This window comes from Nomascus leucogenys, chromosome 5 (genome assembly GCF_006542625.1).
Source record: "Nomascus leucogenys isolate Asia chromosome 5, Asia_NLE_v1, whole genome shotgun sequence".
NCBI lineage: Eukaryota > Metazoa > Chordata > Mammalia > Primates > Hylobatidae > Nomascus > Nomascus leucogenys.
This window is the reverse complement of record NC_044385.1, coordinates 3,188,053-3,209,915: the sequence shown is the minus strand read 5'-3', so window position 1 is coordinate 3,209,915 and position 21,863 is coordinate 3,188,053. Positions and strand designations below refer to the sequence as shown.

The following is a 21,863-nucleotide window of genomic DNA, read 5'->3' as shown; positions in this document are numbered from 1 at the left end:
GAGAGCTGGCTAGCAAATCATTCCATGGGTTTAACAAACCCAGGTCTGCAATTAGCTAATCTAGTCAACCCTGGCTTGCAGAAGACACCATCACAGAACTTAGTGACACTAGTGCCTTTCTCACCAGCCTGATGCCCTTGGTGAGCAGTGCATCTGAGCCCTCCCATGGAACAGAATCCTCCAGTGAGTCTTCTGACTCATTAGATACCCATTCTGCCCTCCCACTTCCGTCAGCTTGGTTTGCCACTTCACTCAGGGTTTGGTGTCACTTGTTCCAGGTGTCATCCTCGCAGCAAGTGTGCCCCATCTCCTAGGGTCCTCGCCAGAGTGTTAAGTCTGTGTCCTGAGAAAGTGCCTGAAGTCGATGAATTCTTGCTCATCCAGTTTTATATTCCAGGCCTCTTGGTCAAGCACTCTCATCCAATCTCAGGGGTACTCCCCTAGCTCCTAGTTCAGGAGCCAATCCCTCTCTAATTCCTTTTGCGATTTTGGTGTATAGTCTTTTTCTTTCCTTATTAGGCCCAGCACTTCCTCAGCCAGATTATGCTGGGATTTAACACTTACATTATTGCCTGGAGCAGCCCATTGGATGGATGGCCTTGGCTCAAATATGATGGCTAGGATCATCATTCAATTACATTTCCTGCAACTGTAGATTTAAGAGGTGCATTTCATTGGGAGGCTGAGGTGAGAGGATTGCTTGAGCTCAGGAATGAGGCACAACCGTGACCCACTGCTCTGCAGCCTGGGTAACAGAGCTAGATCTCAACTCTTTTTTTTGAGACGGAGTCTCACTCTGTCACCCGGGCTGGAGTGCAGTGTCACGATCTCGGCCCACTGCAACCTCTGCCTCCTGGCTTCAAGTGATTCTCCTGCCTCAGCCTCCCGAGTAGCTGAGGTTACAGGCACGCACCACCACACCCGGCTAATTTTTGTATTTTTAGTAGAGACAGGGTTTCACCATGTCGGCCAGGCTGGTCTTGAATTCCTGACCTCAGGTGATCCGCCCACCTTGGCCTCCCAAGCGCTGGGATTACAGGCGTGACCAACTGTGCCTGTCCCAGATTTCAACTTCTTTTTTTAAAAAAAAAAAAAGAAAGAAAATTGAATTTTCATGGCTGCCATAGTTGTCGTCTGGAAGAGCTGTAATGCGAATCAGGTGTTCAGTGTCCAGTAGAATATGACCAAAAAGAGTTGGCTGCTCTATATATTTTATTTCTAAACTCACTAGGGCCTACCCCTGGCTTTCAGGATTAGATCAAAGCATAAAACTACTTAAGAATGAAATGAAGGTCCTCATCAGATCCAAGGAGTGGGGCAAGAGTGAGCAGAAACTTGACCAGCACATGGTAAAGATAGGTCAGTGATGGATAAGAACTGGGCCAGGCTTATCCTGGAATTCTGTTCTTGGATCAGAAGAGGATACCATGGCAGGGAGACCATGGTAATGACAGTCCTTAACAAAACTGTCCCGTTACGTGTGATGATTGACCTCGACACCTGTGCACAGCCATCGTTCTGGGATCTTTGTGATATTCCCGGGAGTCACTGTTTTCCTTCTGGGTTGGACTTCTTTCTATCCCAAGTTTTCCTCTTTCTAGTTCCTCTAGCATTTTAACACATTATTTGATAGCTTCTTGGGAAAGAGTGCCTTGGGGGTAAAATTTTTGAGATTTGTATGTTTGAAAGTGATTATGCTAATCTTTGGCTGAATATAGAACTCTACATTCAGTGGATTTTTCTTCATTAAATGGATTTGGATTTTTCAGGTCTTCAGTAAGAGTTCTGAAGGCACTCCTCATCTTCATGTTCCTGGTAATGCTATTGAGATAGTGCAAATCCATTCTGGTTCCCAATCCTTTGTATATAACCATTAATTTTTTTTTTTCCTGAAACCCTGGACAGTCTTTTTTCCCCAGAGTTTAAATTTCACAATGATTTACGTTGGTGTAAACACATATCTAATGTGTTAGATACCTGGTGGGCCTTTTCAAACTAGTGACTTGTATCTTTTGGTTCCAGGAAATTTTCTTGCAATTATTTTGTTTTCTTTTTTTCTCTCTTTTGGAACTCCTATTATTCATTTTTGTGTTTCTGGACTAGTCTTTAATATTCTTCTTTTTTTTTGTATTTTTAGTAGAGACAGGGTTTTTACCATGTTTGCCAGGCTGTTCTTGAACACCTGACCTCAAGTGATCTGCCTGCCTTGGCCTCCCAAAATGCTGGGATTACAGGCGCATGCTATCATGCCTGGCTAATTTTTGTATTTTCAGTAGAGATGGCGTTTCACCATGTTGGCCAGGCTGGTCTCGAACGCCTGACCTCAAGTGATCCGCCCGCCTTGGCCTCCTAAAGTGCTGGGATTATAGGTACGAACCACCACGCCCAGCCTAATATTCTTATTTTTCACTTATTTTCCATCTCTGTCTCTTTGTTCTCTCTGGTAGATTTCTTGAACTTTCTGTTGCAATATTTTTATTGAGTTTTTCATTTCTGTTGTGTTTTAAATTTCCAGTAGCTTGTTTTTGTTCTTTGAATGTTCTTTTCTAAATAGCATCCTGTTCTTGTTTCAGATCTCTGAAGATAATAGTGGTAGTTTATTTGAAGTTTTCTTCTCTTTGCATAATCTGTTCTCTCCAGGTTGATATCTGTGTCTGTTCTGGTCTTTGTTTTTTAGTAGCTTTCCTCCGTGTCTGATAAACCTTGGCTGTCAGTTCATAACAAACACGTGCATGGAACTTGTCAACTTTAAACTTCATCACTGGGTAATCTGGGAATCACCCGCATCGGAGTGTTGGGGATTTTTCTCTCGTGCAGGCTTGATTCTTCGGAATAGATTCTTCAATCTTCTGCTTGGGAGGCAAAAGCATCTAGCTGCCAGTTCAGACACCTTCTGTTTACACTCTTTAGAAGGTAAATCTCTAAACTCCTGTGGGGATGGGGGGAGGCAGTCACTTAGTGGGGAAAACTGAGAGGGAATTCACAGCTTTTCAAACATATTTTACCCTAGTTCCCCTAATTTTAGTTCCTGCTCCCTCACCCTCATTTCCGGAAGTAACCAATGCTTTTTGAGGATTCTTGACTCACTACTGTCTTGGGTTCAGTTTTCTAGATCTACTAGATTATTGTCACTCATCCATCTACTTCGCAGCTTCCAAAATTCTATTCCCATTATATTTTTTCCTATTCTTCCTAAGTAGGTGTATGATTGTTTTAACAAATATTTATTTACTGCAATTTTAATAAGATTTGAGAGAGAGTAAAGTTAGATGCAGATATACAGTTTGCCTCCTTAACCCAGAAATTTCACTGATATTTGATTAATCAGAAAATAGCAACAGTACTCCTGAGAAAAGTATTAATAATATAAATCTAAATGAGATATTGTAATAATCTTTAGAAAGAGAGCATTACTAAGTGTTGGAACTAAACCACTGATAATTATAGCATATAAGATGTAATACAAACATTGGGGTGAAGTAAGTATGCATGTTTAAATATTAAGGGTAACTACAAAAGAGTATAAATTGAATGCATAACTTCCAAATTGATATAGAGCATAAAAGAATTAGAGGACATTCCGTCAGTCCAAAAAGACAAAAAAGAAGCATAGAATAATCAGAGTATCTAGAAAACACAAGATAATGGTACTTATAATCATAATAGGCCAGGCGTGGTGGCTCACACCTGTAATCCCAGCACTTTGGGAGGCTGAGGTGGGCGGATCACGAGTTCAGGAGATTGAGACCATCCTGGCTAACACGGTGAAACCCCATCTCTACTAAAAATAGAAAAAAATTAGCCAGGCGTGGTGATGGGCGCCTGTAGTCCCAGCTACTCAGGAGGCTGAGGCAGGAGAATGGCGTGAACCCAGGAGGTGGAGCTTGCAGTGAGCCGAGATTGTGCCATTGCACTCCAGCCTGGGCGATGGAGTGAGACTCCATCTCAAAAAAAAAAAAAAAAAAAATCATAATAAATGCAACTGGATTAAACTCACCAGTGACAAGAAATTGAAATTGGACTTCTGAACCTAAAACTACTCTTAACAAACTCAAGTATATTAATTTAAAAAAAAAAGACTAATGGCTTGATAATATGTTCACAGTGTGTTAAGTTAAAAAAAAAAAGAAGCTAGAATTCTATTTCTTGCTAAAATATATATATATACATATATATATAATACATACACAAATATAATATGTGGATATAGCATTGTATTAATAAATATAAAACTAAAACAAAACTCTCCAGCACTGTATATACAGAAGTGATCTGTAGATGACAGGATCAAATCCCAGGGTGATTTGTATTCTTTGCGCTCATCTCTATTTTTCACTGTTCCGCAAAGAACATGTATTATCTCTGTAACAAGAAAAAGAAGAAAAGAAAACTGCATTATATCATTCAAAAAGTTGTCTAGTGGTCACAAAGACACTATTGAAGATGCATGTTGAAAGTTTGAATAAAGTTGCTTTTTAAAATGTAAAAGTAAAGAGCGATATTTTTAAATTAACGTTGTTACATACATGATCTTAAATATATCTGTGGACGTAGTAAAGTTTATATATTTAACTTGATCAAAACTCCTTTGGGGGATTTTCTTATTAGGGAAAGGAGGGTCACTTTTTGTTCGTCACTATATTCAGATATTTATTGTGTTAACCACTGCTCCTTTGCTTAAATTAATCGCAACCCAGAATAAAGCTTTTCCTCCAATCATATTGCAACACAACTTTAAATCATTGTTTTTGGTCTGAGTGGGGTTGAAGAGTACCTTAGTGAGATGATTCCTCCAACACTTGCTGCCTCGATCAAATACAAGAAAACTCTACTTGGCGTGGGGAGCGGCACTCACACTTAAGTAGAGAAACTGGAGCTGGAGAGGATGAAAAAATTAGTGTAGCTGGCACCCCTGAAGCCCCACCCTCAGAGGATTAAAACAGGGAAATTAATGGCCTGATGCAACAGTGATAAAATGGCACTGCTGCAACCTTTCCCCCATCTCTTCAAATTGGAGAAACTCTCAGTTGGAAGGGACCTCACTAAGTACCGGATTTAGCCACCTGTTGATTCTTAGACTCTCTGGTGATTCATCTATTTTTAACACTTGCACTTAAATAGGAAAGGAATTTATAACCCAGAAGACTCATGTAGCCTCATGGTTGCACAACAGCCTGTGGAATCTTTAGAATAAATACTTTTTCTAAAGTAAGTGGCTTTAAAATTTTTTCTTTGTAAAGACAACGTTTTTGGTAAGTGCCAATTAATTTTTGTGATTTTATTCTATCTATTCAAGGGAGAGAAACATTTTCTTTCTTTCTTTTTTTTTTTTGAGATGGAGTCTCGCTCTGTCGCCCGGGCTGGAGTGCAGTGGCGCAATCTCGGCTCACTGCAAGCTCCGCCTCCTGGGTTCACGCCATTCTCCTGCCTCAGCCTCTCTGAGTAGCTGGGACTACAGGCGCCCGCCACCGTGCCCGGCTAATTTTTTTTTTTTTTTGTATTTTTAGTAGAGACGGGGTTTCACCGTGGTCTCGATCTCCTGACCTCGTGATCCGCCCGCCTCGGCCTCCCAAAGTGCTGGGATTACAGGCTTGAGCCACCGCGCCCGACCAACATTTTCTAAATTGTGTTTATGTTTCGGTTTTGAAACATAGTTTATGTCAAAATTTGTATATATACTAATTAGAGCCTAATGTGGACTATCTCGTGGCTTTTATATTTTTTACTACAAACAGTTTTTAAAAATTCGCATGTATATCTGATTTGGTGACCTGGAACTAATCGAAATGCAGTTGCTTTACAAACCATCTTAACTACTGACATTATTTTTGTGAAGCATGACATGGTTCAGTTTATTGACTGATTGTTATGTCGCTGGGGAGAAATGAATTTTCACGGTGTGTTTTATTGTGCCTATTTAGTGGGTTCGGCATTAAAATAAATAATGCTGTTATGAGAAAAGAGATGGCCTGATGATTTCTCGATGGAAATGGAAGTTAAGAACTCCAGGCTGTGATCCCATCAAAACACCTGACTGACTCTGACGCCCTCAGATAGGCACTTAACCTCTCTGTGCCTGTATTTCCTCAAATCCAAAATGGATTAAGAAAATTGATTTAGACCAAAGTAGAGTGAGAAGCACAGTATTTGCCACATGCTTTGAGGCTGAGATAAATGTTGATATTATTAAAAAGTCCCACAGTATTTATTGAGATGGCTCCATATTGGGGAAGAGGAAGCAGAGAGACTGTGGAGTGCCAGAAGGCACTGTGTTCGCCTCTAGAATTTGGACCGCTTTGTGTGGCAATGAAGGCAGTATATTTTCTTCAGGTCACCTACTCCACCTTAATTCTTTGCAGGAGGAGAAGCCAGGCATATCAGGGCCTTGGTTTTCCAGGTGAGCATCTGTTGGCACACTGTTAAGATGAATTCCCTGCAAATGGTACTTTTAGCCGGCTACACTCGAGGGGTCTTCTGGCAAAGACGTTTTTCCTGTACATTCATAAATGCTGCCTGGGTTACTTTTAAATTACTACTCCACATTGGCCCTTCTCTTAGAAGAAACAAACTAGATTTAACTTACTTTGCCTCATTCATGTTTGCAGTAACAGGATGTATTTGTTTTGTGAGTTTCTTCTGTCTTTTGAAGGGAGGGATGTGGAGTTTGGTGGATATTTGTTACTTTCGCCTTTTTTTCAGTCCAAAGAGGCCATGTGGGGAAACAGCAGAGGTGGAGGCATCACTGCTAACCCACATACCCTGTCCTCTAGACATGGGGCGAGGCAACAAGGGGTGAGGGAGAGGGTGTTAAATGTGCCTAGCAATTCCATACGTTATCTTATTTAATTGCCGCATTCCGCGTGGCATTTTACAGAAAGGCGGCAGAGGCAAACTTCTGTGTAAACAGGTGGGTCTACATGGTGGGTCAGGGAGGAGGTGCCTGAAATTTCAGCACCAGCGATTGAGTCTTTAGGAAAAAGTGCTATTGCATGTCATAGAACCACAAGTGTGTACACTGCTGGTAGAAATCATCATCGTCATCGTCATTGTCATCATCATCATCATCGACTCTCACAGTTCACAAAGCACCTTCATATCTCATGGAACATTGTCGTCATCATCATCGTCATTATCATTGATTCTCACAGTTCACAAAGCACCTTAATATCTCATGGAACCTTCACCACCATCCCGTAGGTTACTGTTCTCCCTGTTAGACATGAGCATGCTGAAGCTAGAGAATGAATTTTAATAACATTCTTAACTATTATTGGTCTAACATGGGGAATATATTGTGATTTTTCTCTATAAGAAAGGTAAGGTCTTTTAAAATTATTTATCTATTTATTTACTTTTCATACCTAGTCCTGTAGAACATCTATTTTTTAAAAAAGACTCTGACCAATACAGAAAGAACTCAAGTGGATTTTCCCAACATGACTTTGCTTTAAGTGAAGAAATGCAATGACTTTGTAGTCTTTTCAAACATGTCTGATATACGGAATTTTTCTTGAATTCATTTCAGTATAATTGAGTTTTCTCCTGGAGAAAATAGGTCCCGATTGCACCATTTTTTCTGCATTTCTGCATCAACTCTGTGAAATACAGTTTTTTTGTTTGTTTGTTTGTTTTGGAGACAGAATCTTGCTCTGGAGTGCAGTGGTGCGATCTCGGCTCACTGCACCCTCCATCTCCTGGGTTCAAGAGACCCTCCTGCCTCAGCCTCCCAAGTAGCTGGGACTACAGGTGCACCCCATCATGCCCAGCTAATTTTTGTATTTTTAGTAGAGATGGAGTTTCGCCATGTTGGCCAGGGTGGTCTCGAACGCCTGACCTCAGGTGATCCACCCACCTCGGCCTCATGAAGTGCTGGGATTACAGGCGTGAAATACAGTTCTGAATTCTGAATATCTGCTCTGCTTGATGATAGTGATTCAAACCTGATCAGACTTCTGCTTGATGATAGTGATTCAAAGTCTTTGGTTAAAAATATGTCATATATATTTAGAATATATGTTAGTTACAACGTTTGCCAGAGCCGCTTTGATAGTGCACCACACAGAGTGGCTTAAACAATAGAAATTTATTGTCTCACAGTTCTAAAGGCTGAAAGTTTAAGATCAAGGTATCAGCATGATTAAACATCTACCCTATTCTTCTTCTTCTTTTTTATGACATTGGAATATACCATATTTGAAAAATGCATTTTAGAAAAACTAATGGAATCCAAATAAAGTTTGGAGTTTAGTGACTAATAATATATTAATATTGATTCATTAGTTATGACAAGTGTACCATAATGTGAGAGTTAATAATAAAGGAATTGTATCACAAATGAAATTACAAATTATGTCACAAAGCAATAGTAATCAAAACAGTGTGGTACTGGCATAAAAACAGTCATATGGACTATTGGAACAGAATAGAAAGCCTATAAATGAAGCCATGCATAAATGGCCAGCTAATCCTCAGCAAGAGTGCCAAGAATACACAATAGGGAAAGGATAGTGTCTTCAATAAATGGTGATAGGAAAACTGTTATTTACATGGAGAAGAATGAAATTGGATCCTTATCTCACACCATACACAAAAATCAACTCAAACTGGATTAAAGATTTAAATGTGAGATTTGGAGCTGTAAAACTAGAAGAAAACATAGGGAAAATGCTCTTTGATATTGGCCTGGGCAATGATTTTTTGGATATGATACCAAAAGCACAGGCAACAAAAGCAAAAACAAACAAGTGGGACTACATCAAACTAAAAAGTTCCTGCATGCAAAAGAAAAAAGCAGCAAAATGTAAAGGCAACCTATGGAATGGGAAAAAATACTGCAAACCATACATTTGATAAGGGGTTAATATTCCAATACATATAAGGAACTCAGACAACTCAACTGCAAAAACAAAAATGACCTAATTAATAAAAATGGAAAAAAGGATCTGACATTTTCAAAGAAGACGTACAAATGTCCAACAGGTATATGAACATCATTGTTCATCAAGGAAATGCAAACCAAAACCACAATGGGATATCACCTCACACCTATTATAATGGCTACTATCAAAAAGACACAAGTGTTGATGAGAGTGTGGGGAAAAAGGAACCTGTTGGTGGGAATGTAAATTGGCACAGCCACTACGGAAAACAGTATGGAGGGTTCTCAAGAAACTAAAAATAGAGTTACCATATCATCCAACAATCCCACTTATGGGTATAAGTCCCAAAAGAAATAAAATCAGAATCTCTAAGAGCTATCTGTATTGCCGTGTTTATTGCAGCATTATTCACAGTAGCTAAGATATGGAAACAACGTGTCTATAGACAAATGAGTGGATAAACAAAAGGTGTGTGTATACACACACACACACACACACGTATGTAATGGAATATTATTCAGCCTTAAAAAAGGAAGTCCTGCTATTTGCAACAACATGGATGAACTTGGAGAACATTATGCTAAGTGAAATAAACCAGACACAGAAGGACAAATACTGCATGATCTCTGTTACATTTTCAAAAGTCAAACTCATGGAAACAGAGGGCAGATGCGTAGTTAACCAGGGGCGGGGGTAGGGGAAGTGGGAAAATGTTGGTCAAAGGGTACAAACTTTTAGTGATAAGAAAAACAATTTCTGATGTACAGCGTGGTGACTATGGTTAATAATTATTCTATACTTGAAAATTACTAAGAGAGTAGATCTCAAGTATCCTCACCACACATACAAAAAAGGTAACTAGTGAGTCGATGGATATGTTAATTAGCCTGTGTGGTAATCATTACACAAGGTATATGTATATCAAAAAATCATGTGGCACACCTTAAATATATGCAATTTTTATTTGTCCATCATACCTCAATAAGACTGGAAAAAAAATAGAGGAAACTGAGTGAGAGAGGTATATGGGAACTCTGTATTATATCTGGAACTTTTCTGTGCATCTAAAACTATTCTAAAATCAAAAGGTTATTCAAATATAAAATCCTTTTATAATGTAAAATAGTGTCTATATTAAACATTCCAAGAATGCTGTACTTAGAATTATTGTATAATTTTATCGTTTTTAATGCCATTGCTTATACATGTTTTTGTACTCAAGAACAAATTGGATACGGCCTCTAGAGGACAGTGTTGGGTCATAGAAAGATTTTACAATTTCTGCCCAAGTTGAAGATGGTCATAACCATTTTTCTTCTTCTTTTCTAACCACAAGGCCTGTTTATTCATTGTCCCTCTTTAAAAACAACAATAACAAAGAACACTTATGACCCTTCTGCTATTCTGACTAGTTGGCTGTTTTGTTTTAACTTATTTTCGTATAATTTTGGTTCCACAAACATCTATTAGGCAAAAAAGGTCTACGGATTTGGCACCATAATGTTCACATCCCTGAGGGTTTGTGAAAGTTGTGAGGGAACCCGGGGAAGCGATATGAGGCATATATTATGTGTCATTTGTGAGTTCTTCCGTGATGGAGACGGAATTATACAGTTGAACTACCTTTGGAAAAACAAGCAACAGTTTGTGCCTTGATCAGGGTGCATGTAGGCTAAAGAGGGGTTTTGATCTTTAAAGGCTGAGACTGCCTGCTCTGCAGGTTTGGTGGTGGTGGGAGGAAAGGAAAAACCATGGCTCTTGCTTCTGGAGCACATTTCTGGAGTAATCAGAATAGCAACTTAACATTTTAATTTTAAAACTCCTCCTCCGGAGATAACCTCGTGAGATCGACATTGCATTTGCCTGAGGCTCCTGAGGCGGGCTTTGCAGAGTGCTGCTCAAGCGCCTCAGAGCCACAGGAACATCAATCTGCAAAATGCTCGCCTTGGACTTGGAGGCGGCTGAAGACAATTGTTCATGAATGGATGGGCTCAGAAATTCTGAAACACACAATTCTGTCATTGAATGCACTGAATTTCTGCTGAGAGTGGAGTCTGAGGGTTCTACCATGCTAGGTGTGAATCTAGTATAAACATTAAAAAATAGGAGTCATTTGGATGACGGTGTGTTCCACTTAGCAGCAACCTATGGTTTTTTGTTTGTTTGTTTGTTTTTGCTCAAAGAATAAATCTGTCCAAAGCTCATCTGCTGAATTGGGATCTTTGAGCCTTTTCATAGGGTTTTTGAAAGGGAGTGGAGAATGTACAGCTCCTTATAGATAGCCTGACATGAAAGTTAAGGTCAACGGTGTTTTGTTCAGCCCCTCCATCCACGTCAAACCCACGGGCAGGGATCTGTTTCGTTCTCATTTAATAGTGCTAAGTGCCAAACCTTCTCCTTCTCAGGTATAGTCTTCTAATCTAGTGGTGGTGTGACAAAGTTCTATTTACCATTATAGGTACTTAATACGTATTATGATGATTTAAGTTGTAGTTGGTCCTTGAGATCGTGATTGGTCCCCTAACCTGGTCTCTCATTCAGGATTCCTTATCTCAGGGAAAAGCATCACCTTATCCCAGTGGTATAAGTCAGAATCTTGGGAGTCATCCTTGAATCCTCTGTTTTTTCCATCCTTACTCATAATGAATGCAGGACCAGGTCCTACCAATTTCACTTCTTAAATATTTTTTGAAGCCATGCATTTCTCTCTGCATGGCTGCCACTCCAATCTAAGCCCTTGTCATATCCGCTTAGACTATTGAAGAAGCTGCCTGACCCTCAACCAGTGTGCTCTTTCAAAACATGCATCTATGAGACCGTCACTGATTTCCCATTGTTCTTAGGCTAGCAACCTTATCACTGTCATGGACAAGAAGGCCCTGCTGTGGGGCCCCTGTCTCTCTTTCTAGCCTCATCTTGAAGCCTTCTCCCTGCTCCTTGTACTCCAGCCTCCTAGCCTCCAACGTGTCAGCACAGAGTCTTAGCATATTCAATTTCCTCTAGGTGACTGTCTCTCCCCTGCTGTCTCTGTCTCATTACCTTCTACTCATCCTTTCTAAATCAGCTGGAGTGTTATTTCCTCATGGATGACTTCCCTGGTCTCCTGGTCTAAGAAGTGTTCTTTGTTGTTTTATTTTTATTTTATTTTATTATTTTATTTATTTTTTATTTTATTTATTTATTTATTTATTTTTTTGAGATGGAATCTCACTCTGTCGCCCAGGCTGGAATGCAGTGGCCTGATCTTGGCTCACTGCAAACTCTGCCTCCTGGGTTCACACCATTCTCCTGCCTCAGCCTCCTGAGTAGCTGGGACTACAGGCGCCCGCCACCACGCCCGGCTAATTTTTTGTATTTTTAGTAGAGACAGGGTTTCACTGTGCTAGCCAGGATGGTCTCCATCTGCTGACCTTGCGATCCATCTGCCTCGGCCTCCCAAAGTGCTGGGATTACAGGCGTGAGCCCTGCACCCGGCAATTTTTTTATTTTTTATTTTTTTATTGAGACAGAGTCTCACTCTGTCGCCCATACTGGAGTACAGTGGTGCGATCTTGGCTCACTGCAACCTCCACCTCCCGGGTTCAAGTGGTTTTCCTGCCTCAGCCTCCTGTGTAGCTCAGATTACAGGTGCGCACCACTACACCCATATGATTTTTGTATTTTTAGTAGAGACGGGGTTTCATCATGTTGGCCAAGCTGATCTCGAACTCCTGACCTCAAGTGATCTGCCTGCCTTCGCCTCCCCAAGTGCTGGGATTACAGACATGAGCCACCACGCCCGGCTGAGTGTTCCTTATTGACCGTTCTTACAGACCCATGCTCCTTCCCCTCACTGTGCTTACATCAATTCACAGTGTCTTTGTGTTGCTGTTTCTTGATTAATGTCTGTCTCCCTTATCAGAGTATCAGCTGTGTTCCAGTTGAATGATGAAGATAAATCTTAAAAAAATAAAGTACCATCTCTGTGAGCAGGGGTCATGCCCAAGTGTGCTCACCATCCAGAGTCTCTAGCACTTGGCACAGTGCTTGGGAAAAGTAGTTGCTGAATACATTTGTTGAATGAATAAATGGCTATTTACTTATTGAATGTTTAGGTAGAGGAAGAAGAACCCACTGGATACATTCGATTCGAAAAATTTCTCCCAGTGATGACAGAAATACTACTAGAAAGAAAGTAAGTAAATGCAATTGTTAAGGCAAAGTAATGATCAGAATTATGAAGCCATTCATTTCAGGACACTTGGCTTTTTCACTTTGTGTATTATACTCAACCAATGTATCTTAACGTGGCCTCCCTCTAACCTTTCAAGCTACTTCTGAACTGCCAGTTGGTACATGCTTAGAAACATCAACCACATTAGTGTTATCCTAAGCAAAGCATAATTAGAGGGTAAATAAGGTATAAAGATCATAAATCAACATTCTTAATATCTTCTGTTTTGAATTATCAATGATAAATAAGAATCCTAATATTTTTCTAGCAAAAATATAGCGTTAGCTTACCACAGTTGGTTCATCATAGAAGTCTTGTGCCCAGATAAATTGATGTCCAAAAAGCTAGTAGATAACCTCAAACATGTCAGTGATTTTGCACTAAATATTTCCTGTGGGGCTGAGATATTTTCAACTTTCATATCCAGAAATCCAAAAAGATTTCAATGAGGCAAGTATTAGCATCCCAGTATGTTAGCAGCTTTTATTTTACTTTTTATTTTTTATTTTTTTGAGATGGAGTTTCACTCTTGTCACCCAGGCTGGAATGCAGTGGCACCATCTTGGCTCACTGCAACCTCCACTTCCTGGGTTCAAGCGATTCTCCTGCCTCAGCCTCCCGAGTAGCTGGGATTACAGGTGCGTGCACACTACCATGCCCGGCTAATTTTTGTATTTTTAGTAGAGACAGGGTTTCACTATGTTGGCCGGGCTGGTCTCGAACTCCTGACCTCAGGTGATCTGCCCACCTCGGCCTCCCAAAGTGCTTGGATTACAGGCGTTAGCCACTGCGCCCAGCCCTATTTTGTTTTATGTGGTCATTTATTACAGGAGTCTGCAACCACCAGGCCAGGTACTAGTGCCAGTCCCTGGCCTGTTAGGACCCCTGGGCCACACAGCAGGAGGTGAGCAGCAAGAGAGTGAGCATTACTGCCCGAACTCCGCCTCCTGTCAGAGAAGCATTGGCATTAGATTATCATAGGAATGCAAACCCTATTGTGAACTGTGCATGTTAGGGATCTAGGTTGCACGCTCCTTATGAGAATCTGATGCCTGATGATCTGAGGTGGAGCAGTTTCATCCCCAAACCATCCCTCCCCTACCCTGGTCTGTGGAAGAATTGTCTTCCATGAAACTGTTCCCTAGTGCCAAAAACGTTGGAGACTGCTGATTTATTATGTAGAGACTGTGGTAAATACCATGGTATTTACTCATTTTATTGCATAATTACAGATACAGACCAATTCCAGAAGATGTCCTTCTTCGAGCTTTTGAGGTATGTAAACTCCAGCTTATATGCATATACATATATATAAATACATGTCTTTATATACACACGTATATGAAAAATTCATCATGTAGAACTTATTCACCAAACGAAAAATATAATATCTATCTTTTCTTTTCCCCTAGGTTTTAGATTCAGCTAAACGTGGGTTTCTTACTAAGGACGAGCTGATCAAGTATATGACCGAAGAAGGTAAGCGTGATTTATTACTTATCACAATGACTTATGTGAGGAATTGATAATTTGTTAACGGTTATGTGAAAGTTATAGGGGATACTTTAAAATCAGTTGTTCTGGTGAAAGTTATTTACTGTTCCTACTATTTTGGCTTGGGGGTGGTTTCTGTTCTGTGGGGGTTAAGAGGACAAAGAGTAGGGAAAGGGGAGACGGGTTGTTGTCTCGTAGAATTTTGTGAAGCATAGTGATTACTTCTATAATTTCAGGCATTGCACTCAGAGCATTTCCAGAATAAAAGATATGCCATCTGGAAAACATGAACTATCGATCACTGTAAATGAAGGCCCCTTCCTAGATTGAAGATTTGAATAGAAGTATATAAAAATTCCCCCCGCTTTTTTTTTTGAGACAGAGTCTTGCTCTGTCGCCCAGGCTGGAGTGCAGTGGCACAATCTCAGCTCACTGCGACCTCCGCCTCCTGGATTCAAGTGATTCTCCTGCCTCAGCCTCCCGAGTAGCTGGGATTACAGGCAAGGGCCACCATGCCCAGCTAATTTTTTGTATTTTTAGTAGAGATGGGTTTCATCATGTTGGCCAGGCTGGTCTCGAACTCCTGACCTCAGGTGATCCACCCATCTTGGCCTCCCACAATGCCAGTAAAAATTCCTTTTTAAAGAACTTTTCTGTCAGTGAAGTTACAGATAATGTAGCCTCAATTGAATACTGAGGTCATTTTTAACACTAAAAATTTCCTTTTTTAATGTTAATTGAACCACATATATTTGTTTTGAACATGTCCCATCATACATATATGCATACACACACACATAAAACCTGCACACTTATATATATGCCAACATATTTCCTTTAGGAATTCCCTCTGCTAGGCTGATGTGTAAATTTGTTTGCCCTGAAGGTCAGTAGCCCGATGGACAGTCTCCTGAAACCATCCTCATATTTGTCACCTTGCCTGCTCCCATACAGAGCTAGAGCTCTCTGGTTCACAGATTGAGTCCTGAATGACTCAGAGTTGCTAATCACTTGAGACAGAATCAAAAGTGCAAGTGATTTTGAGTAGGGAAGGCTAAGACTGCATCTACATGCACAGCTGGTTTGACCATCCCAACTTGATCCACCTTCAGGCGGAATACAGAGAGTGAGGGTAAGAATGACACGACCATCAGAGCTGCCACCCAAGAACTCCTATGCCATTGTTAAAATTATCTTAGGGATTAATTTTGATGGGGATGTTATGACTTTCAAAGCATCAGCTTCTTAATCCTAAGGATTAGTTTAAAGAAAGTAAATCCTAGGTTATATATTAGGCAACACGAATTTAGTCAAAATGTCCAAAACAGTTAGATTTTCCTACTGTTGTGTGCCTACTATATGTTTAATATTTAGTAAGTGTAGTAAGGTATAATGATATTTAAATCTACTTCCTCTCTCAAGGATATTACAATCTTATTGGGGAAATAAAACTAAGATAAAATAATTCACAATACAAGACAATAGAAAGCTAAATATCAGAAGATCAACCAGGGCCGGACCAGCCTGGAAAACTTGGTCTGGGAAGACTTAAAGAGAAAATAGGTTTTTTGAGATGCCAGAATGTATATGGTTAAATTGTTGAGGGCAAAGGTAAACTCTTGTGCGTTATAATTCTGTCACACATGGTAGATCTCAACAAATGTTTGTTGAATGAATGAATGAATGAGTAGATGATGAAGACCAGGTGAAGGGGCTCATGAGAGGGAGACATTATCAATGTGTAAAACAGTCTGAACAAAAATTGGGAGGTAGGAATGAACATGCTGTTTCAGAGAGAAAATAAGCCGAGCTGGCCCAGAGGGTAATGTTGGCAGACAGCAGGAAACTGACTTCAGTAGATTTACTGGGACTAAATTGTGGAGTCCCAGGCTCAGGAGTTTGGAATTCAGCCTGTGGGCAATGGAGAAGTATTATAGGCTTTTGAGCAGATGAGTCACATGCTGTATGAGTGATTGTGAGAAGGTTTTTCTGGTGCTGGTCGGTTTGTTAGATGCATAAGAAAGGTTGGACTAGGGAGGCCAGTTAGAAGGTTATTTCAGCATTTTGAAGGCACCCAAGCAAGGGCCTGACCTGGCAGTGGGAATGGCAGTGGGAAGAAGGGATTGGTACAGAAGGACTGTCTGCGGCAGGATCCATGGGTCATGATGAGTAACACAGTGTAGGCGACAAAGATGAGAGCTGAATCAAAAGTAACACCAAGGCTTTGCCCTCGATGGCAAGTATGATGGTAATGCGACTGACTAAAACAGAAAAGTCACAACAGACTGCAGTGTATACAGAGACAGTGCAATCACGTGGTTTACTTGGAGGTGCTGTGTGATGATTTTGAAAATGGTATGTTTACAGAGAGTTCATGGTACTTAAAGATCAACTATTGAGTATCTCAGTGGACTAAGCATAGGACAGGTATTTTCAAATAAGAATACATATGTTTTCAATTATTCACTCAACAAGTATTATTACAAACCTTCCACATATATGAACCAATATGTTTGGAAGTAATATGTAAGATGTAAATCTATACAAATCTAAGTTACGATTTAATATAACAGACCCATCAGGTAAGTGTAATAGCAGTTGACTAGTTTGGTAAAATAGGTGCTTAAGAATTGCTGCTTTGAGAGTCTCAGAATTCTACAAATTGTTTTTAAGTACATTTATGCTATATAACAATATGGGTTCAAGTTACTTGCACACTCATCATAATATCCACAAAGTATCAAACACACTAGTTTGAGAATATGCATTCCTACAGCCCAGGATGTCATATGATAAACAAAATAAATCACATCGAATCAAGTTCCTACAAGATAGAAGTCCCTAAGTGTCCAGGAATGTGTATTGCATCAGACAGTGTTTAGCAGCAGGGAAGATCTCAGAACAATTTTTTAAACAAACATTTACATGTTGCTGCTTATGTGCCAGGTACTGTTCTAAATCCCATTCAAATCATAACACATTTCATTCTCCCGACAACTTATGTGATAGGTAGTATCATTATCACCTCCATTTTATAGACAGGTAAACTAAGGAGTGGAGCAGTTAAGTGCCTTGCTCAAGATCTTAGAGCTAGTAAGAGGCAGCCAGCATGTGAATCCAAACTTGTGCTTTAACCATTCGGTTATTTTCCTTCCATCTTTAATCAAACACTGGGGCTTCAAGTTAATCTTCTGGTACTTGCAAAAGTTTTAATCTAAATAAATAACCTGTTCATGATGTCTTTATGTCTTCCTACTGTTTTGCCTGAAATGACATGTTCTAGAGGTTGCTTGATCTATGACATCTGCAGGCTGAAAGAAGTCCAGAATCTGCCAGGGTGTACAATAACCTTCTCTTTGAACCTCTGGGCTGTTGTGATGTCCTGGCTCTACAGCTGCAGGGAGTGCAGCTAGTGACATTGTGGGAGTTTGTGGGGCTCCATGGCTGTTAAGCTGGCTAGTGGAAAGAAAAAGAAAAAACTCAGATGATCATAAATGATACATTTTCCTTTTTGTCTCTCTGAGGTGAGCCTTTTTCTCAAGAGGAAATGGAAGAAATGTTGTCTGCTGCAATTGATCCAGAATCAAATTCAATTAATTACAAGGACTATATAACAATGATGGTGATAGATGAAAATTAAATGTTCTAAAGATAATTTCTAATTGAAGGGACAACTTTAGAAATTGCTTGTTCTTGTTAATTTCACATCTTATCTTAGGATTCCTATATGTGATATTTAATACCTTGTGACATACTGTGTCACTTTAGATCCTTTGTTTTTAAAGATGATCATAACACTTGTGACATACTATGTCACTTTAGATACTTTGTTTTTAAAGATGATCATAACACTTTAAAACAAATTTAGTATGTCTAGCCTTACCAAATGATAAATTACTATTTATTTAAAAACTATTCTTAAAACATTTTAACATTAGAATGGATTGTTGATTATTTTCTACAATAAAACTCAGGTTACCTTCAAATTAATTACGCTGACAAAATGAAAATGACGTAATTACCCAAGGTTTGGCATCTAAAGATCTTAAGGGGGCAGAATGACCACCAATCGAAAATGAGTAGCAATGTAATGGGGGCTTCTTTTTTAAACAATAGCAAACGCTTCATCAATCTGAGTGTGGAAGGAGATTTATCAAAATAAATATTGATAATTGATTTTTTATGACTGCCAATTACAAATATCATTTGGGATGATAATGACTTAGTGTAAACATTTATATTTGCTGATCCAGCATGTCACCATTTACGGAGCAGCTAAAGGAGTTGAGATCATTGAAACTAGAGAAAAGAAGGCTGAGTGGAAGTTGATAGTGTAAGGTAGTGGCAATTCTCTCTTTGTCTTTAGAATTCTCACCCACTCGGCATATCTGTCATGGGAACATTGTCCTGAATACTGAGTAAGAATACTGAGAAATGTTCTGGTGTGCAAATGTACAGCTCCTGAAGGAGCAGAATGAAGCACAAGCAGTCACAATGGAAAAATAGAAACTATATGGCAACTTACAAGCAAAGGGGAAGATAAGGATTCCAAACTTAGATATTCTTTTTTTTTTTTTTTTTTTTTTTTTTTTTTTGAGACGGAGTCTCTCTCTTTCACCCAGGCTGGAGTGCAGTGGCGCAATCTCGGCTCCCTACAAGCTCCGCCTCCTGGGTTCACGCTATTCTCCTGCCTCAGCCTCCCGAGTAGCTGGGACTACAGGTGCCCGCCACCGCGCCTGGCTAATTTTTTGTATTTTTAGTAGAGACGGGGTTTCACCATGTTAGCCAGGATGGTCTTGATCTCCTGACCTCGTGATCCGCCCGCCTCAGCCTCCCAAAGTGCTGGGATTACAGGCGTGAGCCATCACGCCCGGCCTAGATATTCTTTTTTTTTTTTTTTTTTTTGAGACGGAGTCTAGCTAGATATTCTTTTATAACAAGACACACACACACACATACACACACACAGATCTCTATTTAAAGATGGCTTTACCACTATATGTGTGTATCTACATAAATGTAAACATTTAGAGTTGCTGTGAGCCTTCCTCAGGCATGTAGTCTTGCCCCCAAAAGAGGCGGCTGCTACCCGAGAGACTGTCGCTGTTCATTCATTCATGAAACACTGAAGGAGTATCATGAGATGATGTGCTGGGAACCGGAGTCCCTAATGAATCCAGGTCACAGTTTAGTGAGGGAAGCCTGCAAGGCAGTCAACAGCCACATTTCAGATAGGGGCCCGTTCAGGGTACCGTGGAAGTGCAGAAGACAGGCAGCTACTCAGCCTTGCAGGGAGGGAGCTTTCTGGAAGATGAAAGGTGCTAGTGAGCGGAGAAGGCTTCCCAGGAGAGGAGGCACCTGACTTTAAAATGAGTAGTTTAGTAAGTGGGCAGCGGGGCACAGGGCATTTCAGCGGGTGAGCAGCAAGTCCAGAAACCCTAGAGGTGTCATGAAACATGGAACCACCTGGGAATGGAAAGCCGTTCAGTATGTCTGGAGTGTAGGAGACTTGGGGGTCATGATGAGAGGTGAAATTGGCACGGTAAACAGGAGCGGTATCATTAAGAATATCGGGTTAGGTGCTGAGTTAAGGTTTCAGCATTGAGAGTTTGGACTTTATTCTGAAGATCACAGAGAAAGATCATTTGTAAGCAGCATGGAAAATAGATTTGATAGGTCAAGACTAGAAGTGAGACCAGTTTGTAGGCTATTTGGTTGGTGGGAGGGGATAGACTGGGAAAAGTCAAGCGTGATTCTCAGGTTTCTGGCTTGGACGATGGGTAAAAGTGCCATTCATTCAGATAAGAAGTCCAAGGAGCAAGTGGGGCATTGGTAAGCAAAATGATGAGGTTGGGTGCAGACACCTTGGGATACCCAAAGGGTGACATTCAGTAATCAGTTGTATATCGGAGGGAGATCAGGCTAGAGACCTGGCTTTTGGAGGTCTCAGCATGTAAGTAGTATGAATGCCTTGAAAGGAAAAGAGAAGAGAGTCTAGAACAAAACCATGGGGAATATCAGCATTTACGGGAAGGCAGAGGAAGAAGAGCCACAAAAGAGATGGGGAAGGAGAAGCCTGAGAGGAGGGAAAGCTGGAAAGAAGCATCTTGGATGCCAGGATCGGAGAGAATCGCAAGGAGGAGGCAGTGGCCATGCCAGATGTAGTGGAGAGGAGAGGGAAATTAAAGATAGAAAAAACGTCCATTGGTGTTAGCAATGGAGAGTTCATTGACGGCCTCTCCCAGAGCAGATGTGGGGAAGCAACAGGGTGTGGAGTTGAGTGGATGGAGGAAGGAATGGATGTGGGAAGGTTGCAGCCTGGAGGACAGGTTATTCGGCGGTGAAGAGAAGGAAACGGACAACAGGCTCGGGGAGTGATTTTTGGAAGATGGGCGGTTGTAGCAAGTTCATTTCTAGTCCAAGGGCTGAGAGCCTGCAGAGAAGGTGAAGGGAGGGGTCAGTTCCCAGAGCAATAAAGAGACTTAGGAACAATGAACCAAGGCCTGTGGTCCCTACCTCATGGCCTCTGCTGCCTTTTGGAGAGGAAGGTCGTAGGTTATAGAGCTTGAAGAAAATGGTGTAATTTTGGAATATCTTTGGGGGAAATGGGAGAAAGAGTTGAGAAAGAGCCCATGTAAGGATTTTCAAGAAACCCTGGAAGATTTTGTGCTCAGGAGCAAAAAAGAAGAGAAAAAGGTAGATTGTTGTACCAGGGGTAAGGTTTTGTCATGTGGGTGCGGTGGAAGGAACCAAAGGCCGAGGAATCCGCGAAAAGGCAGTTCCGATGGTGTCCGTGGGGCTAACGCATTAGGGAAAGACCCAGGTGGGAGGAGTGGATAACAGATGGGAGGGGCTAGAGGGCTCGGGGCCCTAAAAGGGCAAGTGGCTGGTGTTGGTAGCAAGGGGTGGTCTTCCCTGCCTGAGTGATAATTCCTGAGTGATAATATGTTTCCCTGGAAATTTCGCTTCGCTGTGTTCTTAGAGTGTTTCTTTTCTTCTCCTCTCTTATTATGTGAATAAATAGTATGAGTGGCTGAGGTTTGTTGACTGTTCTCTGTGTTGCAGGCACTGTTCTAAGTGCTTGATGTACGTCAACTCATTTCATCCTCACATCCACCCATCGGTGCAGGTGCTGTTAAGTTATCCCCATTTTACAGAGGTGACAATCAAGAAGCTACACAGCAGTAAGGGGCTGTATCAGCTTTTTCTAGGTTATGTTGTGATAACAAAACTCCCATGTGTCAGAGGTTTACAAGAATAAAGCTTATTTCTGTTTA

At 40.7% G+C, this 21,863-nt stretch overlaps 1 protein-coding gene across 9 annotated transcripts in view; it reads left to right on the top strand.

Moving 5' to 3' along the window:
• Positions 1-21,863, top strand: part of EFCAB2 (EF-hand calcium binding domain 2) — a 174,380-nt gene that overhangs the window by 95,551 nt on the left and 56,966 nt on the right. For 5 of the 9 annotated variants that reach the window (XR_004030047.1, XR_004030046.1, XR_004030043.1 and 2 more), the window contains exons 4-6: positions 12,974-13,053; positions 14,325-14,367; positions 14,505-14,575. Coding sequence is in view for 4 of the 9 variants with exons in the window: in XM_030812565.1 (XP_030668425.1) it covers positions 12,974-13,053; positions 14,325-14,367; positions 14,505-14,571; positions 18,111-18,226 (306 nt within the window). In the remaining 5 variants the exon portion in view is untranslated. Of the gene's footprint in view, positions 1-12,973; positions 13,054-14,324; positions 14,368-14,504; positions 14,576-18,110; positions 18,768-21,863 lie in introns of those variants that run through there. The other 4 variants (XM_030812567.1, XM_030812568.1, XM_030812566.1 and 1 more) reach the window with 2 other exon arrangements.